Source organism: Lithobates pipiens, unplaced genomic scaffold (genome assembly GCF_037356315.1).
Source record: "Lithobates pipiens isolate NorthernLeopardFrog02 unplaced genomic scaffold, aLitPip1_a1.2 Scaffold_8, whole genome shotgun sequence".
Classification (NCBI taxonomy): Eukaryota; Metazoa; Chordata; class Amphibia; order Anura; family Ranidae; genus Lithobates; species Lithobates pipiens.
In genome coordinates this window covers 219,563,260-219,586,787 of record NW_027507903.1, presented here as the reverse complement: position 1 = coordinate 219,586,787, position 23,528 = coordinate 219,563,260, and the positions used below count along the sequence as shown (strand labels likewise).

The 23,528-nt window shown below is 41.6% G+C and overlaps 1 protein-coding gene across 1 annotated transcript in view; it reads right to left on the bottom strand.

Annotated features, from left to right (window-relative positions):
* The window catches only part of PNPLA8 (patatin like domain 8, phospholipase A2), a 131,352-nt gene that overhangs the window by 17,657 nt on the left and 90,167 nt on the right, over positions 1–23,528 (bottom strand). The window contains exon 9 of the mRNA XM_077472060.1: positions 5,468–5,663. Within this exon, the coding sequence (XP_077328186.1) occupies positions 5,468–5,663 (196 nt within the window). The remainder of the gene's footprint in view (positions 1–5,467; positions 5,664–23,528) is intronic.

Genomic DNA, 23,528 nt, shown 5'->3' with positions numbered 1-23,528 from the left:
CGAATCCGCAGCGTTTTCCCGCATCGCATTACTCCCGCCGGCAGTTCACACTGCCCTATGCGGACGGCTGGGAGTGTCAATGATATGTTAATGACACCCCCAGATATGTCCGCATATCGCAGTGCGATCTGCCGACTCGCACAGGAATCGGATCGCATGGTGTGAACCCCCATGCGATCCGATTCTGTTGCGGACCAAAAAAAGGGTCCTGTGCGAGTTTGCTGCGGGAGCGATGCAAATTCAGCCATACTATCTGTATGGCTGAACTCGCATCGCTACGGAGATCGGATGTGATTTGCGGTGCGAATCACATCCGGATCTCCCCCCGCAGCAGTGTGAACCCAGCCTTAAAGATATAAGCACCTTTGGAGGACTTTTTTTCATTTATTATTATTTTCACTTGTTTGATTGGACGTTTTGAGAATTTGCGTATAGAGCCATTTTCCTAATTATTGACCATTTTGGGGATTGTGTCATTTCACTGATCACAATTATTCATATTTGTATATAAATATTTTCGTGTGATTAGTTATTTAAGAAACACTTTTTCAGCACAGCTAATAGGTTTGGAATGGTATGGTGGTGTGGGTATCTCTCACATAATTTAGCTGCAGCAGTTAAGCGAGTGTTTATTACTTTGAGGACAGCGCAGTATATGTTTACTAATATCAGTGTTACCACCTCATGGATTGTTTGCAAAAAAATGTGGCACAATCCAAAATGTGGGGGGGGGGGGGGAGTCAAATAAGGGAGAGCCAGACCTTAAGGTGTTACCAGTACATGTACCCCTATTGGCAGTGGGACTCTTGTCCTGGATGCATCTGTCCCAAACTGTTGTAGAACTTGGAATTTAGTAGTGGAATATGTATTTGCGATAGAGACAGCACTTTTACTGTCCCAGACAGAATGTGGTCCACCTCCCCGAGTCGCATGACCTGGTGCCACCCTGGTGGTTAATTGATTGAGATATAGAGATTGATTATATATATATATATACATACATATATATATATATATATATATATATATATATATATATATACACACACACACACACACACACACACACATATACATATATATATATATATATATATATATATATATATATATATATATATATATATATATATATATATATATATATATATATATATAATTACACACACACACACACACACACACACACACACACACACACACACAGTGCCTTGCGAAAGTATTCGGCCCCCTTGAACTTTTCAACCTTTTGCCACATTTCAGGCTTCAAACATAAAGGTATAAAATTTTTATTTTTTGTGAAGAATCACCAACAAGTGGGACACAATTGTGAAGTGGAACGAAATCTATTGGATTTTTGAAATTTTTTTAACTAATAAAAAAATGAAAAGTGGGGCGTGCAAAATTATTCGGCCCCTATACTTTCAGTGCAGCAAACTCACTCCATATATATATATATATAAAAATCAATCTGCAGAGTAGGGGTGCAATGGATCAAAAAACTCACGGATCGGATCGTTCCTCGAATCAGTCACGGATCGGATAATTTTTCGGCTCAGGAATAAAAATCAAAAAAATAAATTAAAAATCTTGTTACACCCACCGGAGTTTTAGATTTTAACAAAATTTTAAATGTGAAAATCAGAGGTTTTCTGTCACATTAGCAACCATGTAAGGTCAGCAGGTTTGCTGCTGCTTTTAAAATTTTAAATCTAAACAGTCCGGATTTACAAATACTGTATTTACGCATATAAGCTCTGTTTTGTGTTGAAAATAAATGAGAAAGCTAGAACTGGTGTAAAAAGATGTCCGCTTGCCCCCTTCTCACTCTATCATTACTGTGGGGTGTAGCAAGATGGCGGAAATGAAACGTCACTTCCTGGCGAGACAGCGGCCGCAGCCAGGTGTACCAAGATGGCTGCCGCTTCAGAGCTAAGCCGAAGCCGCGGCCTATCCAAAGCCACGTGATCAGCGGAGCGCTCCGCAGATCGAGTGGTGTACTGATCCGAACAGGTTGACCCGTTCGGATCACGGATCGGTGATGATCTGTTGCACCCCTACTGCAGAGGCATTTCCAGATTGAACCTATGACACATTTGTCCTATAATCCAGAGCAAGGCATACTGGCCAAAAATTCCAAGCTATTGGACAGTATTCCCTCCTGTGGAGAGCAAGCCCACTGAACTGTGGCAAGCCCTCAGGTCAATTTAGAGACACCCCGGAAACAGAGCCTTCTGGCAATCTAATACCTGGATCTTCAAGTTCCAGAGAGACTGAACCTCTACCAAGACCTGCAGTAGGGCTGTATGTAGGTAATGTGCATTGACCTAAACACACCCCTGTAATTGACTGCTTCCTGAGAAAAATTGAGATAATGAGTATTGAGGTGTCTTCAGCAAGCCCAGCACTGGGGCTAGATGCTCTGTGAACCCTCCCGAGCTGTGGCCAACCCAAAGGGAAGATTCACAAAAAAATGGCTTTCCACTGCAATTACAGAAATCTTTGATGAGCCTGGAAACAAAACTGTCACATGAAAATGTGCATTTACAGATGATTGATTATGGACCCCGAAATCTACCGGAACAGGCTAGCCCATTTGAGACAGAAGGATGTTCAGCGGCTTGAGATCTTAAGATCGACCTCATGTCCCTATTTGGATTTGGAACTGCTACCATGTAATTGTCCCACAATAATGAGCCCATAAATTCCGCTCCAAGAGCAAATGCAAGGCAAAGACTGACAACTTTGAGAGACCCAGACAGTACCAAGCAATGCACTTAACCTACCAGGTTTCTGCCAAATAAAGATGGAACAAACCACCTTAGAGACTGCCCTAAGATTTTCTGGCCTGAGATACTCTCAAAAGACAGCACCTCAGATGCCTCCCTCATTCAGGTGGGGAAAGCTTACAGCATCTGGTATTCCTGGGCAGTCTCCCATCTATATACTAATCAGGCTTGATGCTGCTTAGGCTTCGATCAACCGAGATCATGCATGATCAAGGCGATACGGCCGCAGTCTGATGACTCATTTTGTGTTTGTGACTCACTTCGTAAAAGTGTCAAATTTTTCCATTGACCCTTTTATGCATACAATTGGTGGTTGTTTCAAAGACACACCACTTGTAAGTGGAATGTGGCCTTGACTTACTTTCCTGTTAAGTGGGTCATATACATCTTAGTAATATCACATACATATAGGTTCTGTATAATATCATATGAGTAATATCCCCCCCCCCCCCCAAAAAAAAAGCACCTTGTCCCCATGTTGATGGCGTCAAACTTTTACCCTTAAAAATCTCCATAGGCGATGTTTAAGAAAATTCTACAGGTTGCATGTTTTGAGTTACAGAGGAGGTCTAGGGCTAGAATCATTGCTCTCGCTCTAGTGATCGCGACGATTCCTCACGTGTGGTTTGACTACCGTTTTCATATGCCGACACTACTCATGCATGCATTAGCTTCTGCATGCGAGCTCGGCGGTACGAAAAAAATAAAAATAAAAATGTTCTTATTTTACCTTTTATTTTTGTAAATAAAACATCCCTTGCAATAGAAAAAAAAGCATGACACAATTTCTTAAATATGAGTTTTGGGGTCAAAAAGACCTCAGATCTCATATTTACACTAAAATGCAATAAAAAATAATAATAATAAATATAATTATATATATATATATATATATATATATATATATATATATATATATATATATATATATGTCTTTTTAAAAGCTACGGGCAGAAGTGATGTTTTGACGTCACTTCCACCCTCCAAAGATATGGAGACGGATGGGGGTCATCTTCCCCTCACTCGTCTCCACACCTAACGGAGAAGAACCCGATTGTCTCCGCCGCTGCCGATGCCCCTCTCCCACGCCGATAAAAGTGATCTTGTGCTTAATCTGCCGCAGAGACCACTTTTATCTGAATACGGACTGCCCGCTGAAGAAGCTGATACCGGGGTTATGGCAGTCAGCTGCTGCCATAACGATATTCCTCTTCAAATTAACGACATAAAACCACGGCGGGCGGTCCGTAAGTGGTTAACCCCAGATCTCCCCCATGTGAATGAGAATGAATAAGAATTCGAGTTGTTCTGAAAATTTGGAATTTGGTAAAAAATGAACAAACCAAACAAAACTAAACAAATGTTTTTGTTCTGCACATCTAGCAACTTTGTAGAGCACAAACAAAATGATCCCATTGGGCAAAGTCACACTCATCCAAAATCCCATGAAGTTGCCCGGTAAAGTCACAATGTAAATCGCACAAGTGTGAATGAACACTTAAAGTGGATGTAAACCCTCACATATACCCAGTGAAGTGAACAGCCTCAGATGATACACAGAGATAAAACAAATCTCTCTACATACGTGTTACACGTATATATGCTGTCTTCAGCTTTATACACGTTAGAAAGTTCAGACCGTGTTAGAAGATTTTGTCTTCCTGTTCAACACTGCAGTGTAGCTTGGGCATACAGCCAAGACAGCTGATTGGAGGAAAGGCACACACAGCCCTCTCCACATAGGTAGAGACTTTCAGAGCTGTTCGTTGAATAGTTCAGTTCTGTGCTAATTTATAGAATCCTCCCCAACACAAAACTCAAAACTTGGGCTGCTTTTATCACAGTTGATGGAGAACTTGTCAGGGGTTATCAGGCCGATAATAGAAGAACGGAGCAGAAGACAGCTACGGGACATAGTTCTTTGAAGAGCGATAATAAAACACTGCAGATATATGTGCCCAGCTCAAATTTCATGAATAGGGTTTACATGCATTTTAGGCTGGGTTCACACCATTGTGAATTGGATGTGGGTTCCCCCGCATCTAATTTGCAATAGCAGGATATTTTGACTGGCTCTCTATGGAGCCAGTTCACATAGCTCTGCAGCAAGTCCGGTACGTTTTTGGAGAAAAACGCTGTGCATCTTTTGGTCCATTTCAGATCCGAATTCAGGCTGAAACCGGACCTGAAATGGTAAACCAGGACGTACCGGACCCCTGCTGTGAGATGGATGTGGGGATGATGTGAACCCAGCCTCAAGGATTAGAGAAAGTGGAGTGGCAAGCCAACATAAGATCCATGTAGGCTGGAAAGTAGGAGGTGGACATTATATTAGGCATATTCATCTCAGTTTTTGGCCTAACTGCAATTAAGGGGTCAATATATTCTGGTGAGCCTCCAAGTTTTTGTGAACACTTTATTTTTATTGAACTTGTGTTTCAGCTACCACACTATTGACTTTCAATTTATACGCATTTGTTTTATTATCGCTTATGAGAATTTATACCACATCACATTTATTGTAAAATCTTCTATAAGAGCACATGACTAGATTAGTTAATGGTAGGTCTGGGGTATTCACAGCGCACGTTTTTAAAAGTAATCTGCATGTGAAATGGGAAGCATATAAAAAAAGGCAGTAAAAATGTTAATGAAACCACTGGGGAATGAATGTTTACCTTCTGTATCAGTGGCACTGCTGATCACATTGTTCAGTTTGGCTTTCAGACTTGTGTGTGTTGCTGTGCTCTTGCCCACACCTTCATAACGTCCTGTGCCAAGAGAGATCACACATTGGAATTCCACGCCTGGCCACAAACTCTTACATTCGAGAAGGGCCAGTGAACATGGATTGTTAATAAGCAATCCTCCATCCTGTAACAAAATATAAAAAAATAATACTTTAGAAACCCAGATTGTACCATAACAACTGAATGCATGTGTTGAAATGACCAATTATTTCTAATTTTAATTTTAATCAGGGCTATGCAGGCAAAAGGCTGTAATAGCAAACCTTAAAATGTATTTCCAAGTTTGCAGATTGGGAGAATACCTATGTTATATTTGTTACACGTTCCAAATTACGAAGCATATGTTAAAAAAAAAAAAAAAAAAAAAAAAAATTGTTCCCTTTGTGGGGTTCTCCTGGTAGGAGACAGTGGGCGAAGAAGAAAGCGGAACTTTCACCTTAAACAGAAGGGGAACATTCTTTTGTTGCCTCTTTCCCCTTTTTAACTCTCCCCATCTCGGGAGCCTCCTCCCCTCCCTTTCTCCCCTCTTTTTGCTTCTCTCCCCTCCCCCCTTTTTTTTTCTTTCTTTTTTTTTGATGCTTTGTGCACTTTTTAGTTGAATACGACCTATGACCCCCTGAGGTCGATATAGCTATGGTTATAGGGTATAGGTGCACGACATGTTAGGGTTGTGTGCAGGGTGGGATGGGTTGTGTGCAGGGTGGGATGGGTTGTGTGCAGGGTGGGATGGGTTGGGTAGTTCTGTTGTGCTGGTTGGTGCTGTGGTTTCTCTCTGTTTGTATCCCCTCAGGTTGGAAAAGATGGCAGAGACCTGGATAGGTAATGCTCTCCCAATGCATACGTTATATTATAACTGTCTTATACATGGTACGTGAAATAAGTATATTATCATGGAATGTCTGTGGTATGAACTCAAAGGTAAAATGCTCCCTTGTCTTTGACTTTATACGGCGATATAAACCACATATAATCCTGCTTCAGGAAACAAATCTCCAAGGTTCTAAGGTTATGGCTCTGAAAAAAGCCAACATTATGAGAGTCATACATGCTGAATATTCTAGGTACTCCCGAGGGGTGGCTATTTTAGTCACAAAAAAATCAGCAGCTCATATTGTGCAGGTTAAATCAGACCCTAACGGCAGATATGCTATATTGGTTTGTCAAATGTTTAATGTGTGTTTGACTCTGGTATGTGTGTATGTTCCACCGCCATTCTCCTTCCAAATATTGGACAGTATTCTACATGAAGCTGTACTGATAGCACAAGGCCCACTGCTGTTGATGGGAGATTTTAATATGGTGTCAGATGGGGTTCTGGACAGGCACGGGTGTGCATCTGGCTCACGTAATAACCCTGGCATCATAGCTGGACAGTTATGCTCTCACAGACGTGTGGCGCTGCAAAAACCCGGGGGTCAGTGCATATTCGTGCCACTCGGACACCCATAAGACGTTGACTAGAATTGATATGCTTCTATCCTCAATAGATGGTCTCCCCATTATTTCCAGGGTTAGGTACCTTCCCAGGGCACTGTCGGACCACTCGCCTTTGGAGGTCACATTGGACCTAAATATCCCTACTGGGAGACGACAATGGCGACTGTAAACACAGTGGCTGCAGGCGGAATATGTGACGTTGAAATGCAAGGAGGCTATGGGTCACTATTGGAGGGAGAATGGTACAGTGACCACGGTACACACACAGTGGGAGGCCTTTAAAGCTACCATGAGAGGAAGTTTTGCTAAAGAGACGAAAGACTTTGCAAAGGCCCTGGACTGTGAGGTGAAACAGCTAGAATGTGACATTACTCTTGCAGAACAGACATACATACAGGACCCATCCCCTGACACTTATAAAGCATGGCAGGACCTGACGAGACAGTTTAGATGGCTTCTGACGGACCAGACCACAAAGAAACAGCTCCGGCAAACCCGCTCCATTTTTGAATTTGGGGACAAGGGTGGATGCTTGCTATCCTTTTTGGCGAGACCTCTATATGCCCCAACATCTATATTAAGTATCAGACGCCCAGCGGGCGACCTAGTGACTGATACGCAGGATATCTTGAACACTTTTTTAGATTTTTACTGTGACCTTTATCAATCCCAATCCAACTGTACGGACCGAGACCTCTCCTCATATTTAGAGGACATAGATCTTCCACTACTGCCCCTAGAGGACAGTGCTATTTTAGAGCAGTCTATCACCTCTGAAGAAATAGCTGGTGCCATTTCCTCCTGCAGACCGGGTAAATCACCTGGACTGGACAGTTTTCCCGGCGGAATGGTACCAGCTCCACACGGAGAGTTTAGTCCCTCGCCTTCTAAAAGTGTTTGTGGCTGCAGAAAAAGAGGGTATCTTGCCGGAATCCATGTGCGAAGCTTTGATTGTTCTGATTCCAAAGCCCGGCAAGGACCCACAAGAATGTGAATTGTATAGACCGATCTCTTTGATCAATACTGACGCCAAATACTGACCAAAATTTTGGCCGGTAGATTGCAGTCAGTGATTCTCAAACTGATCAACTCTGATCAAAACAGGTTTTATCCCAGGTCGCTGCACTCAAATGAACCTCAGGAGACTATGTGAATATGGAAATTTCCCATGCTAATATCGGTAGCCGAGTGATAGCCTCACTCGATACAAAAAAGGCATTTGATTCGGTCGAGTGGAAATACATGTTCTCTCTACTGGATAAAATGGGTTTTGGACCGAGGTTTGTGAATTGGGTTAGATTACTATATAATGACCCCCGAGCATGTATCAGAGTGAACGGATACATTTCAAACTCTTTTCAGAATGGGAGGGGGACATGGTAGGGGTGTCCCCTATCCCCTCTCCTTTTTGCTCTGGCTATAGAGCCCCTGGGGCTGCCAAACTTAGGACTCGGGGTGACATTAAGGGTTTTTTGGTCGGGGAGTTGGAGGAACGTGTTTCGTTATACGCAGACGATATGCTTCTTTATCTTGGGGACCCTGACCAATCGCTAGCCAATGCATTCCGGGTGATCGAAGAATTCGGAGACTTTTCGGGGTTTCGGATTAACTGGGCCAAATCAACGCCATTTCCCCTAGACCCGCAGCCAGGTTTAATGCCCCCTCCACGCTGTCCTCTGACAAACACAACCCAATTTAAATACCTAGGGATACACGTTCAATTGCCTGTCGAGTCATTCACGGAGGTGAATCTATGGCCGGTAATTAGAGACTTTAGAGACAGAATACAAAAATGGAAGGAACTCCCGCTCACTTTATTAGGAAGAGCCAACTTGTTTAAAATGATATCTCTCGAAATTTCTATACATACTCTCCAATGCCCCGCGATTTATCCCTAAAAAGACTTTCGGTTATATTGACTCCTTGCTGACCTCCTTTTTGTGGGGTGGCAATGCAGCTCGAGTATTGCTGACCATTCTGCAACTACCGGTGCACAGCACAGATAGATGTGAGAGAATTAACCTCCATGGTTTTGGTTTATAAATTGTTTATTAGTTTGTTCTTTGCTTTGCCATACCACATGCTGATGAACGATTTGACCCGTAACTAATATGGGTAAATGGCAAATTATACAGAAAAAAAGCTATATGTGCTAACATATCTTTATCTGCGGACCGTGCAACCTTGTAAACAGTCCATACTTCTGCTGCCTTGTTGACTATGGTTGAGATTGTATTCTGTAAAATGATGCCTTCCTTTTTTATGTATGTACACTTGGCAAATAAAAACTTAACCACTTTCAGACCGGACCATTTTGCTGGTCAAAGACCAGACCACTTTTTGCGATTCGGCACTGCGTCGCTTTAACTGACAATTGCGCGGTCGTGCGACGTAGCTCCCAAACAAAATTGACGTCCTTTTTTTCCCACAAATAGAGATTTCTTTTGGTGGTATTTGATCACCCCTGCGCTTTTTATTTTTTGTGCTATAAACAAAAATAGAGCGACAATTTTGAAAAAAAACGCATTATTTTTTACTTTTTGTTATAATAAATATCCCCCAAAAATATATAAAAAAACATTTTTTTCCCTCAGTTTAGGCCGATACGTATTCTTCTACATACTTTTGGTAAAAAAAAAAAATCGCAATAAGCGATTATTGATTGGTTTGCGCAAAAGTTATAGCGTTTACAAAATAGGGATAGTTTTATAGCATTTTTATTAATAATTTTTTATTATTTTTTTTTTTTACTAGTAATGGCGGCGATCAGCGATTTTTATTGTGACTGCGACATTGTGGGGGACCCATCGGACATTTTTGGGACCATTGTCATTTATACAGTAATCACTGCTATATAAATGCAGTGATTCCTGTGTAAATGACACTGGCAGTGAAGGGGTTAACCAGTGGGTGGCAGTGTAGGGGTTAAGTGTTCCTAGGGATGTGTTACTAACTGTGGGGGGGTTGGGCTTTCATTTAGTGAACACTGATCTCTGCTCCAATCACATAGAGCAGAGATCAGCATCACTAGTTGCTAGGCAGAATGGAGAAATGTTGTTTACAATGGCACTTCTCCATTCGGCCGCTCCGTGAGACGATCGCAGGGATGCCTGCGGCGATCGAGTCCGCGGGTCCCGCGACTGGACTCACGGGGGTTCCGACCAGCGCGGGAGCGCGCCGCCGCTGGCACGCTCCCGATGGCAGGGCGGCAAATTTAAAGGGACGTACATGTACGCCCATTTGCCTGCCCGTGCCATTCTGTCGACGTACATCGTCGTGCGCTGGTCGGCAAGTGGTTAAAAAAAAAAAAAAAAAAAAAAGATTTGAACATGGTTTTAAAGGGTTAAAGGTTTTAGAAGCTAGGCTCCACCCACACGGCCTTGTCATTCATTTACAGTTTCCTGTGAATGAATAGGCTACAAGTACCGCCAGCTTATAGTTCTCAATGAACTGGTGAGCATCCTCATAGTTTATGGATTCTTCCTGTCATTCAGTAACTGCCAGACCTTATCGGAAGTACAGGCAGACGGTATATTGACAGTCTGCAGGATTCATGCATTGCAACTGCAAATCTGATGATCGCAAGTGCAATGCTTTAAAATGCTGTAAAAAAATTAACATTTTTGTACCTACAAAAAAGGTGTGCATTTTTTTTCCCTTTTAAAACGGTGAATTATTCTTTAAAAGGTGTTTTGTGCCCATTTTCCCTAAATTTGCATTTAGTTATTTATAAGGGTGATCGCATGAATTTCTATTTTAAAAAGCCAGCAACAGTGTTCTTGCTTGCTGCCACACCAGTTTCAGTGTCCCCAAACAGGTGTAAGCCAGCAACAGTGCTCCTTATTGCAACCGCATCGGTGCGAGTGTCACCAAACCAAGTGCAGTCAGCAACAGTGTTCCAAATTGCCATAGCACCAGTCCGTGTCACCAGACCAGTGCAGCCAGCAAGTAGGCAGCACAGTGGCTTAATGGTTAGCACTTCTGCCTGGCCGGCCTAGGGTCATTAGTTTGAATTCCAACCACGGTACTACCTGCACAGGGCTTGCATTTTATTCCTGTGCCTGCGTGCCCTTGATCTCCACCGAAGTGTCACCAGACCAGTGCATACAGCAACAGTGTCCCTGATCACCGCCACACCAGTTACAGTGTTACCAAACTAGTGCAGCTAGCAACAGTGATCTAGATCATCACAGCACCAATCCCAGTGTCACCAGACCGGTGCAGCCAGCAACTGTATAAATAAACAGTGTTCCTGATTCTTAGCACTACCAAACGAGTGACCATCATCAACCAGAGAAGCCAGCAAACAATGTTCCTGATCCCTGGTCAAACCACTGTTACCAGAGCCAGTACAGCCATCAACAGTGTTCCCAATCCTTTACTTGTTTATTGACCACATCTCTTCCCACAGCCTAAATCACCTGCATGTCCCACTAACTGCATTCTGAAGAGACACCAGTCCCAGCCATTCCCTGTGGACAACTGCACTCCTGAAAAGACCGGAACTCTTGTTCACCCTTTGTTCAGCCTCCTGTATTCCTGGCCAGTGAACATAGCACTCCTGGGGGCAGCCACATGCCAGCAAGCTAGGATTGCTTGGCTTACAGGAATGGGGATTGCTATCAGCGATGCTACACCAAGCCATATTCCTTTACCACTCATTTTGGATACAATGCTGTTTGATTTTTGTGAAGATGCAATGTCAGGTAAATAACTAATTCAAACACTTGAAAAGTCTCAAAACGTGTTTTTTTTTTTGAAGAGTAATTCTAAGTATGCCCATACCGTGTCTTGGAGTTATCATTAAACTGACAATGTTTTGTTTAAAAAAAAAAAAAAAAAAAAAAAAAAAGCATTTTCATTTCCTTTTTGCATTTTCTAAAAATCATGGAAAAAATTTAACTCTTTAAAAGTCTCACTGTGCCTCTTAAAAACTACCTTTGGGGGTTTATTTCCCAAAATGTGGTCATTATTGTGGGTGTTCACTGTCCTGGTACTTCAGGAACTCCAAAAAAATGGGATACGTAGTTAGAAAATTTCATGCATCATTTACGTCCCTTGAAAGCTCAAAAGGGGCTAGTTGGATTTTGGGCCCCTCTATGAAGTCAGGCTGTATAAAAGTTTGAAATGTGGTATCCTTGTAATCAGGAAGAGTAGCTGAATGTGCTTTACGGTGTAAGTCTAAGGCCCCTTTCACACTGGGGCGTTTAGAAAACGCGCTAAAAACGCATAGCGTTATTACCGCGTTTTTGTAGCGTTAGCGCTAAAAATAGCGCTAACGCCCATACGTTTTTATAGCGTTTTTGAAGCGCTTTTGAAGCGTTGGAATCATCAAACAACCCCACCTCCTTACATCACTTTCTGTTATTTCCAGTCTCAGAGGATCTTTCAGCTTCTGTAGCTGATCCTGCAGCTGTTGGCTGCATTTCAACAGATTGCTCTGCCATGATGATTAATTTGTCACTTGTCGGATTTCTTCTCCTATTCCAAACAGGATTTCCTGGTATCCCAGCATCCTACACTCTACTGTGGTCATGTGACCTTCCCATAGCTTCTGGGCGTTTTTAAAGCGGTATTACCGCATTTTTACAGCGCTACTCATTAATTTCAATGGGGATAGGCGTTTTTACAGCGCTATTTTAAGCGCCCAAAAGATGCTCCAAAAAAGCTGTTTGCAGGATTTTTCCCAACGCACAGCCTGCACAACGCCTCAGTGTGAAAGCACCTCAGGCTTTCACATTGAGAATGCTGGGGCAGGATTATTTCAGGCGTTATTTAGGCGCTATTTTTAGCGCTAAAACGCCTTAAAAACGCCCCAGTGTGAAAGGGGCCTTAGTGTGCCTATGCGGTGTGTGATAAACATCTTATCAATTGACAGCTGTGTATGTTTCATTTTTTTCAACATTTTCCAAAACGTATGGCAAAAAACGTGATCTTCAAAAGACTCAACGCCTCAAATAAAAATGTTGGAAGAGTCTACTTTGCAAAACGTGGTCATTGTGGGTGTTTCTCCTGTTCTGGCACTCCAGGCCTCAAGAAATGATAGCCAGTAAATCAGATGCATTATTGATGCATCTAGGCAGCAAAAAATTCTCACATGTGGTGGTATCCCCATACTTGCGAGGGGCAGAAGAAAGTTTTGTGGTGTCATTGTAAAAGTATGCCTGTGCCAAAAGTGAGAATGAACTTATAAAGTTTAAAATGAAACGTTATTTACCTTCTTAATTTTCCAAAAATTTGTAGCAAATAAGTACACCGTCAAAAAAACTCACCATGATTCTTACTAGGGGTGCGCATCTTCACTGGTCTCACGATTCGATTGCAATCATCTGGTCAACGATTCGACTCGATACGATTCCACGATGCATCACGATTACCGATGATCTCCCACTTCCGCTTGGGCCGCCTAGTGTCTTTTTATTAAAAGTCAGAAGTTACACTTTTTTTGTAGCTGCTGACTTTTAAGAGACAAAAAATTGACTGGATCTCCGCTTTGAATTAAAATTAACCTCACTCCCTTAAAGTGCACTACAAAGTACAGACATTCCCACATGGCTGCTGGGAGGTCAGGAGGGATAACAATCCACAGCTTACAAACAGCCCTGTGAAGTTCCCTGTACCATCTCTGTGCTGACCAGTGGCGGCTGGAGCTCAAAATTTTTGGGGGGGCGCAAACTGAAAAATACTGAACCTGTGCCTGCCAAACGCAGCCACCTGTGCCCCTCAAACGCAGCCACCTGTGCCCATCAAATGCAGCCAGCGTGAGGTGTAAGTAGAGTACAAACCCATTTGTACTCTGTTACTTTTTTTAATAAATACAGCGGGGCACATCAATGTATGTGCTTTTTTAAAAAAATGTGTCACTTCATACCACATTTCACAGTAAATACATCCGATCATATGCCATGCCAAGCCCAGCCCGCCTCTCTCGAGTCCTTCGGCGGGCGGAGCTAAGAATTCCTCGCTGACGTCAGGACTCGGTATGAAGTGACATATTTTTTTAAAAAGCACATACAGCGGGGCACATCATTCATGTAACTCGGCATTTATTAGGGGAGGGGTGGGGCAAGTTGTTATGACGTCACCGCAATCAATTTTCCGGTCTGTATGCATCGATGCCGCATCGGGGACACCTGAATCCCGATGCACCGATTTCAGCACCCCTAATTCTTACTACATACACTGGAGTGTCCACTTTCAACAAATGGGTCATTTTGCCAGAGTTTATACTGTCCTAGCATTTCAGGGCCTCAAGAAACGAGATAGGCAGTCTGAACATCAGGGTTGATAAATTTCAAATATAAATATACCATAGCCTGTAGACTATACCTTTCACAAAGACTAAATAATGTACATTGGGGGGGGGGGGGGGGGAAATCAGTAGAATAGAAGAGCAGGCTTCCTCAATTATTTACAAAGAAAATGAGACAAGGGATCTGACTACACTAGCAAATATACTTTTTTTGTGAAGTGTTTATGTCAGCCAAGCAGTCACTGTTTTTAAATAAACCTATTTCTTATTTAATAGATTAAACTTTTTATGAACAAAAAGACACGTTTCTATGATAATTTTAATGTAACCAGTCCATTTTCCTCCTTGTTGAATTCGATTAGTCATCTGAGCTAATTTGTTGTAGTTCATATTTTTCAAATCATGCGCGACAATGAGCATTCCCCATGCATAAATATGGCACCCTTTTGATCCTCCCCCATAGACCAGGTCCCCGCTTTTTATTTCTTTTGAAGAGAACCTTGAGAGAGCATCATAAATTATTAACTAGTGATTCATGCTGAGAAGTATCATTTAACCACAGCAGTGATGGATACATAAGGGATGTTAAATTGGGCCAAGAATTTTTATTTTTTTTCACAAGCTTCTCTGTTTATCGAGGTACCTGGAAACTAGAGAGATTCTGAAAATTAAATTATTGCTAATGGCTGGAATAAATAGGCCAACATTTATGTAACAAGCCCCATTTACACAAAACATGATGGCTTCTATTCTCCATTTACCAAGCATCAAATGTTTTGAATCTCACAGCATGTGCTGTCTGAACAAACTACAGAAATGTGATGGGCAAATTATATTTTGTAGATGCAGTGAATGTTAAATAAGCCACAGCTGTTAATGTGTTTGCATTTTGAATTTAAAACACATTAGGTTAATAATCTCTCATTGTCACCAGCGACCAGGAAACTATAATCATGTTAAAAACCATATATAATTTTCAAAGATGCTAGCCTCTCAATGGACACGTCTTACATCACATGGGAGAGAGGGCTTTTCAGCACAGATTGTATTTGTATACCCTCGTCGAATATTATGACTAGAAGGATACTGAGCAATCAATAATAAATAGCAAGAAGATGACTGGAATGGTTTGTTTATACATTAACTTGCCAAATAACTGAAAAGCTTTTCCAATAAATAATGTGCTTGTAAATGGACAGTTGACAGACTATAGAAAACTAAAGGAAATGTCTGCTAACTTTCCTACATAAGCAGAGAGTTCATTACTGACTGATAATGACTTCTATGTCTATGTTATATGGAAGTAACTGAGCCAGAAAGTCAGCCATATTATATAAGGCACACTGGCTGAAAGGCCTGTAACACAAATGATTTAATTGATTGAATGGATAATCAATCATTTTGCAAAAAGTGCATCCTGTAACAATTGCAAGTTCTATTTTGTGACAAATGTATACCTCTTGACCCAAAAATATGTTTCTTTATCGTACATCACGGGACACAGAGCCATAGTAATAACTATATGGGTATATAGGGCACCTTCAGGTGATGGACGCTGGCACACCCAAGACAGGAAGTTCACTCCCTATATAACCCCTACCCTTAACAGGAGTACCTCAGTTTTTTCACCAGTGTCTAAGCGGGCTTCTTCTGCAGGGCCAGGGGCATCTGCCTTTAGGCAGTCGCTATGGCCTCCGCCATCGGGCTCTAGAAGAAAGCCTCAGGGTCAGGTCCAGGGACAAAAGAAGTCCTGGGGGTAGAAAACTGCAAAACAGAATTCTAAGGCCTCATTATGAAGGGGAGCACTTCTGCAGTTCTCAGAAGTCTGGCAGAAGGAAATTCAGGACAGATGGGTCATCTCTACAATAGCTCTAGGTTACAAACTGGAGTTTCAAGAGTTTCCACCACCTCGTTTTCTGAGGTCAAACGTGCCTAAAGATCAAGGGAAAAGGCAATCTGTTGTTTCGGGCATTAGATCGATTACTGGCTCAGGGGGTGATCATGGAAATTCTCACGGAAGAGCAAGGTTTGGGGTTCTATTCAAACCTCTTCACTGTACTAAAACTGAATGGCGACATCAGACCCATTCTAGAGCTAAAAAATCTGAATCAATTCCTGACGGTCCGCTCTTTTTGTATGGAGTCAATCTGGTCGATGCTTTCTATCCTACAAGGAGGAGAACTTCTGGCATCTATTGACATCAGGGATGCATATCTGCATGTTCCTATATTTCCCGCTCACCAAAGATTTCTGCGATTCGAGGTCGAACAGCACCATTTTCAGTTTGTAGCCTTGCCCTTCAGGCTGGCTACAGCACCCTGGGTATTTACAAAGTTCCTGGGTCCACCTTTGGCTAGGCTAAGGGCGCAGGGCATAACAGTCCTGGCATACCTGGATGATCTATTACTAATAGACCGGTTGGTGGCCAGCTTGGAGCAAAGTGTGTGCAGCACACACTAAAAAAAGGCTGGAGTACTTAAGTCTGATCATAGATACAGCCCAGAAAAGGGTGGTTTTTGCCTCAGGCAAAGATCAGCACCATAAGAGAGCTGGTGCAGATGGTCAGGTCGAAGAGAGATCCCTCCATTCGTCTTTGCACGAGGTTGTTAGGAAAGATGGTGGCTTCATTCAAAACGCTTCCCTATGCCCAGTTCCATTCGAGACTATTGCAAAAAGTATCCTGCCTGCTTGGAACAAGAGAGTCCAGGCTCTAGATTTACCAATGCAACTTTCCCCAAAGGTGCCCCAGAGACTCAATTGGTGGTTGGTAACCCGGAATCTGCTGAAGGGAAAATCCTTCATACCAGTTATCTGGAAAGTGGTAACGACAGATACCAGCCTTTCAGGTTGGGGAGCAGTACTAGAAAAGACAACTGTCCAGGCACAGTGGTCAAGAACCGAAAGAAACTTGCCCATCAACATCCTAGAGATTTGGGCAGCACGTCTGGCTCTGAAGGCCTGGACATTCAGGTTACGGGTTGTCCTGTCCGGATCCAATCCGACAATGCTACAGCTGTAGCTTATATCAATCACCAAGGGGTCACCAAGAGTCACGCAGCTCAGAGAGAGATGAACTACTGTATATTCTAACTTGGGCAGAAAGGTATGTTCCTTGCCTATCGGTAATCTTCATTCTGGGAGTAGAGAATTGGCAGGCAGACTACTTGAGTCGTCAGCAGTTATTCCCGGGGGAATGGTCCCTTCATCCCATTTTCTGGCTGTTGGCCAAAGATTGGGGACCCCGGGCGTAGATCTTTTGGCGTCCAGGTTAAACATGAAGTTGGTTAACTATGTGTCCAGGACAAGGGATCCACTCGCATGCAGAACAAATGCGTTGGTGACCCCGTGGGATCAGTTCTCACTGATTTATGTGTTTGCCCCTATTCAGTTGCTGCCACAACTTTTTTGCAGGATCAAGCTGGAAAGAAAGACAGTAATTCTTGTAGCCCCTGCATGGCCCAGAAGGTCCTGATATGCAGAAATCGTAACGATGGCGGCATGGGATCCATGGTCCCTTCCACTGCGATATGCCATCCTACCTTACAAACTCTATATTTAACGGCTTGGCTATTGAGATCCACACATTCTGCGGAAACATGGGCTATCCGAGTCCGTTAAGCCAGTTGCCAGAGTCAAATATTATAGAGTCTGGAGGGCTTATGTTTCCTGGTGTGAGTCCAAGGGTTGGCACCCTCAGAAGTATAGCATTGGCAGAATTCTTGCCTTTCTACAGTTAGGGGTAGAGATGAATCTGGTCTTGAGCACTATTAAGGGCCAAGTCTTGGCTTTATCAGTCTTATTTCAAAGACTGCTTGCTTTGCATTCTTTGATCTGAGTTTTTATGCAAGGGGTGATGCGGCTTAGTCCTCCAGTTAAATCACCTTTGAACCCTTGGGACTTGAACTTGGTTTTGTCAGTGTTGCAAAATCAGCCCTTTGAACTGATACAGCATACTGCCTTAGTCCTTCTGACAAAGAAATAAGTGTTCTTGGTTGCTATATCCTCAGCGAGGAGGGTTTCGGAATTGGCTACTCTTTCTTGTAAAGAGCCATATTTAATTATTCATGAGGACAGGGTTGTGTTGCGGCCTCGTCCAAGTTTTCTGTCTAAGGTGGTCTCAGGTTTTTACCTGAACCAAGATATTGTCCTACCGTAGTTTTCTCCAAAACCATGTTCTAGGGAAGAGAAGTCACTACATTGTCTCGATGTGACGACTGCTCAGATCTGGAAAACTGATGTCTTATTTGTGTTGCCAGAAGGTCCTAGGAAATGACGGCGGCGTCAAAATCCACTATTTCTAAATGGATTAGGCAAGTTATAATTCAGGCCTATGGTTTAAAAGGTAAGATTGCTCCTTTTCAAGTCAAGGCGCACTCTACCAGACAAGTTAGTGCTACTTTGGCAGTGCATCACCATGCCTCCATGGCTCAGATATGTAAGGCCGCAACTTGGTCTTCAGTCCATACACTCACTAGTTTTTACCAGGTGGATGTAAAAAAGGCATGAGGTCCCTCTCCTCTTTTGGGATTTATGTATATATGCTTTGCTACAAAAACGGAGGTACTCCTGGTAAGGGGAGGGGTTATATAGGGAGTGAACTTCCTGTCTTGTGTGTGCGCCAGTGTCCATAACCTGAAGGTGCCCCATATACTTATTACTATAGCTCTGTGTCCAGTGATATACTCCAAGAAAAGGATTTTTACAGGTAAGCCATTATAAAAAAAAATTGTTACCTGGCTTCCGCTCATATCTAGGTTTGTTTTTAATGTGGAACGTTGGTGAAATAAAATTATATGCATATCGTTTCTGATGTTCACCAATGCTTTAGGCTGGGTTCTCACTGATGCTGGATGTGGCTCGCAGCAGGGGTCCTTGCTCCCTGTTCTTCATTTCAGGGACAATTTTTTGCCTGAATTCAGCCCTGAAACAGCCAAAGAAAAACAGGACTCCTGTGCAAGCCACTCTGGAACCTCCATGGAGATGTGTGAACCAACTCCATAAAGAGGCTGTTATCCCTCTCTCCCCCACCCACCCGCAGCTCACTCGGGATGTCCCCATCCCACCGGAATCAGATTCGATCAGGTCTCGGATCTAGCAACCAGGAAGCGATGTCATGACATCACTTTCATATACTGGAAGACTTAAAAGGCGCCAAATAAAAAAAAAAAAAGACAGTATTCAAAACTGCCAAACTTACCTTTTTGAATGCTTTTAAGTGCAGAGGAGGGGTTTGAGGTCTTATAAACCCCAAATCCCTCCATAAAGAGTACCTGTCACTGCCTATTACTGTCACAAGGGATGTTTACATTCCTTGTGACAGAAATAAAGATTTTTTTTTTTAAATGGGACAGTGTAAAGAAATAAAAAAAAAAAAAAGGACCCCATCCCTCTGTGCTCGCACGCAGAGACAAACGCATACGCAAGTCACACCAGCAAATGTAAACAGTGTTCAAACCATGAAGTATCGCCTCGATCGTTAGAGAGAAATAATTCTAGCACAAGACCCCCTGTAACCTAGGAATTTTTAAAGCGTCACCTTTTTTAGATTTTTTTACATTTTTTTTAAGTATCGTAGTCTGTTGTCATTCTACCAGTGTGCGCAGTTTTAAAGCATGACATGTTAGGCATCTATTTACCCGGTGCAACATAATTTTTCACATTATACAATAAAATAAATGAAAGTGTATTTCCAACCAAAAAAAATAAAATAAATTGCATTTGAAAAACCGCTGCACAAATAGTGTGACATAAAATATTGCAACGATTGCCATTTTATTCTCTAGGGACTCTGATATAATATTATATATATATATATATATACACACACATTTTTTTTATTATGTTTGGAGGTTACAGGTAATTTTCTAGCAGCAAATATGGATTTTAAATGCATTAAACAGCACATTTAAAAAAAAAAAAAACACAGCAGCAGCAATTTCTTCTCAGGTTGTTGGTAAAACCTTACTTGAAAATATAAAATTTGGAAATGAAAAATGTAAAAAGTAAAAAATTTCAGGCACAACAGATACTTTACTAAAATAAATCAGATAATACAAAATAGTTTTACATGCATCAGTGCACTGTGCTTTTGTTCTCCTCAGACGAGGATGATACAGTTAAACACAATGTAATGAGCAGCAGAAAGCAGTATGCATTGAGAGATATACGACTTGGCATATACAGCTGTAATATTTGGAAGCAAGGTCCTCTGAATCCATAGTAACCATTTTACATCAATGCCTGGCAAGACATGCTTTGCATTGCTAGTTACCCCTGGTGCTACTTTCTTTGTTAAAAATTGGAAAATGAAAGAAACAAAATTATTTTCTTCCTTACAGTAAAGGAAGTGTACAGTGTACCCATATTTGTATACAGATGAAATTTCACAAAAATATCTTCCAAGTAAGGCATCAAAATCAGCATCTTTTAGTAGGTACTGAAAACAAAAAGGTATTATAATTTTATTTTTATTTTTTTAGCAAGGGTTTTACGCATGTAAGATTGAAGGGGCATGGTTGTCAACTAATGTGTGAGGATGCAGATTCTCTGAGCTCCCAATGTATCTTTCTATCCATGCATTTTTTGGGGTTAGGATTCCCCATTGTTATTATTTAATGAATTTGCTGTAATAAAATTAATGTTTTGATAAATATGTTTGTCTTATCTGTGGGGAGGTTTTAGGTCCATTAAAATCCTACACATTCTTTTTTGGAAGTGCATGGTTGTCAACTAGTACGCGAGGATGCAAATTCCCTGAGCTCCCAATTCATCCTTCTATCCAGCAGTATGTCCTATGATCTTTTGACACTGTGGATTGCTCTGGCCAACATGGAAACATTTCTGATCGTAGGAACTACGCTTTAGGCTTTGTGGACTCCCAGATGGAATGGAGGGCAATTAAATATTAAGGATCCCCATTGTATTACATACTAGCCTTATGCATATGCAAGCCCCTCACCTAGAATCCTAAACTACAGCGAAAGATGAAAAAAAAAAAAAGAAAAAAAAAAGAAGGATGGAAAGAGAGAAAAAGAGGAGATGACTTTCAATAATAGCTGCATCTCAGTTTCCCAGACATGTTAAACAGAAAGTGAAGGGAAACCTTTCCAGATACAGGCGGTCCCCTAGTTACAAACATCTGACTTATAAACGACTCCTACTTACAAATGGAGGGAGACAGTGGGAAAGTGAGAGGAAACCTACCCCAGGGAAGGGAAATTCACTCCTGTAAGAGTTATGGCGAAAAAATACCACCACTAATGCTTTATCACCAAGGCTTGTTTGCACAACAGTAATCTATAAAAATGGGGTATTGGTACTACCTAATATTAGAGAGGAAGACCACCGTCGTTTCCAACAAACCAGGTGTTGCCTCAATTTAATAGATTATTAGTATTCGTAAACATTTCTGTATCAATTATGTGTGTTCTAATTATCACATCCCAAAATTATAAAATCAAATTGTGAAAAATGCCCATGAAAAGTGCTTTAGTGCAAAAAAGTGTAAAGTATAATGCTTAATGCGACTGACGTTTAAAATCGCATAGATACTATTATGTGTTGAATTTTTCAAAACGACCAACAATCAACTAATCAGAATAAAGTGCAAACATATGAAAAAACACAGTATGGCTATAGAATCTATAACCATATACTCCAAACCTCCTGTATATAATAGTGCAAAAACAGCATCCCATATGGATATATGTGTTTATGTTAAAGTTTTTTTTTTTCTGATATATATCCCACTCACATATATCCATATGGGATGCTGTTTTTGCACTATTATATACAGGAGGTTTGGAGTATATGGTTATAGATTCTATAGCCATACTGTGTTTTTTCATATGTTTGCACTTTATTCTGATTAGTTGATTGTTGGTCGTTTTGAAAAATTCAACACATAATAGTATCTATGCGATTTTAAACGTCAGTCGCATTAAGCATTATACTTTACACTTTTTTGCACTAAAGCACTTTTCATGGGCATTTTTCACAATTTATTGATTTTATCATTTTGGGATGTGATAATTAGAACACACATAATTGATACAGAAAGGTTTACGAATACTAATAATCTATTAAATTAAGGGGACACCTGGTTTGTTGGAAACAACGGTGGTCTTCCTCTCTAATATTAGGTAGCGCAAATACCCCATTTTTATAGATTACTAATTACTTGTGAAAACCCCCTGTGGGGATTTCTTGGCTGGGGGGCTGCAACCTATATATACATATATACAGATCTTTTTATTTTATTTTGTCTTTTCTATTTCCTGTACTACATAAGCACGGCTTTGTCCAATATTAATAACATTGTTTGCACAACAACCCAAAATTTTCAAAATCCAATTGTTGTTGGGATAGAAAGTGAGGTAAAAGCTTCTGAACAGGGGCACAGCAAAACAAACCTTACAGGGGTGTTAACCCTTCCCTATGCTATCCAAAAAGCTTAAAAATAGTTTTGGCTGGAGCTACACCTAAAAAAAAAAAAAAAAAAAAAAAAAAAAGAAGACCTGTTCTGACTTAGAGATTCAACTTAAGAACAAACCTACAGACCCTATCTTGTTTGTAACCTGGGGACTGCCTGTATACAGAGAAAGCTTTGAGACCTCAGTTTAGGCAAGTATGCAATATGAAGAAAAGCTTGTTGTAGAGAGCAATAATCAACTAAACATTCATTTTTTTCCCAGTGTAAGGAGTTAGAAGCTCTATTACAGAAGAAAAAATACTTTTGGTCAGTAGAGGTAAAAATCCATGGTCCTGATAGATATCCGACAGAGTAATAACAAATGTTAAAATGGTTGTAAACCCTTACAAACCACTCTGACCTACAGGTAAGCCTAGATTAAGGCTTACCTGTAGGTCCAAGAAATATCTCCTAAACCTACACGGTTTAGGAGATATTTACCCGAAGACAGCCACCGCTGTCTGCGGCGCAGGCGCACTGGGCAAGCCGCGGCGATATGCTGTGAGTGTCGGCTCCCGTGCGCATGCGTGGGAGTGACGTCATCGCGGCTCCAGCGAATCACAGCGCCGGAGCAGCGAGACCCACGGGGACCCACCGAGAAGATGGATGCTCCGGACTACAGGGGACAACGGTGACATCGCTGGCTCCTGTGTAAGGTAAGTGACACATAATGGACTACTATGCGATGCATAGTAGTCCATTATGCTTTACCTTTGCAGGGAATCAAAGAGGAAGTAAACCGATCAGGGTTTACTTCCTCTTTAAGCTCTGTTATCCTCTAAGACTGAAGTCTCTACAAGACCACTTGACACCTATGTTTTACCTGTCGT